The sequence below is a fragment of the Seriola lalandi genome, unplaced genomic scaffold, assembly GCF_002814215.2.
Source record: "Seriola lalandi dorsalis isolate HSWRI2012SDOR001 ecotype SW California unplaced genomic scaffold, Sedor1 jcf7180002054973, whole genome shotgun sequence".
In the NCBI taxonomy this organism is placed as follows: Eukaryota; Metazoa; Chordata; class Actinopteri; order Carangiformes; family Carangidae; genus Seriola; species Seriola lalandi.
Genome location: NW_019525523.1, coordinates 139,584 through 140,370, shown reverse-complemented (window position 1 = coordinate 140,370; position 787 = coordinate 139,584). Strand labels below are relative to the sequence as shown.

The window sequence follows — 787 nt, the reverse complement described above, 5'->3', positions numbered from 1 at the left end:
GATTACAACATTACAATCACTGCCACTGACGAGGGCTCTCCACCTCTGTCCTCCTCTAAAACTGTTGAGTTATCTGTAGCTGACATCAACGACAACCCACCTGTGTTTGAGGAACAGTCGTACAGCGCATATGTGACTGAAAATAACAAACCTGGCTCCACTTTATGTTCCGTTAGTGCTCGAGACCCCGACTGGAGACAAAACGGTACAGTTATTTATTCTCTGTTAGCTGGTGAGGTGAACGGTGCCCCGGTGTCCTCCTATCTGTCTGTTAACGGAGACACGGGGGTGATCCACGCAGTGAGGTCGTTTGATTATGAACAGTTCAGGAGTTTTAAAGTCCAGGTGATGGCCAGAGACAACGGTTCTCCTCCGCTCAGCAGCAACGTGACCGTCAGTGTCTTCATATCGGATATGAATGACAATTCTCCTCAGATACTGTACCCCGCCCCAGAGGGCAACTCCTTCATGACCGAGCTGGTCCCCAAAGCTGCACACGGAGGCTCTCTGGTGTCCAAAGTGATAGCGGTGGACGCTGACTCCGGACAGAACGCCTGGCTGTCCTATCATATAGTGAAATCCACTGATCTGGGACTTTTTACTATTGGTCTCCACAGCGGAGAGATCAGGACACAGCGGGACATTTCTGAATCTGACAGCATGAAACAGAACCTTATTGTGGCAGTGAAAGATAACGGACAGCCCTCTCTCTCTGCCACCTGTTCCATGTATTTACTTATTTCTGATAACTTGGCTGAGGTGCCAGAACTGAAGGATATTTCTTATG

The 787-nt window shown here is 49.0% G+C and overlaps 1 protein-coding gene across 1 annotated transcript in view; it reads left to right on the top strand.

Annotated features, from left to right (window-relative positions):
- The window catches only part of LOC111646584 (protocadherin gamma-A4-like), a 5,072-nt gene that overhangs the window by 3,700 nt on the left and 585 nt on the right, over nucleotides 1-787 (top strand). The window contains exon 3 of the mRNA XM_087171016.1: nucleotides 70-607. Coding sequence (XP_087027142.1) covers nucleotides 70-607 — 538 coding nt within the window. The remainder of the gene's footprint in view (nucleotides 1-69; nucleotides 608-787) is intronic.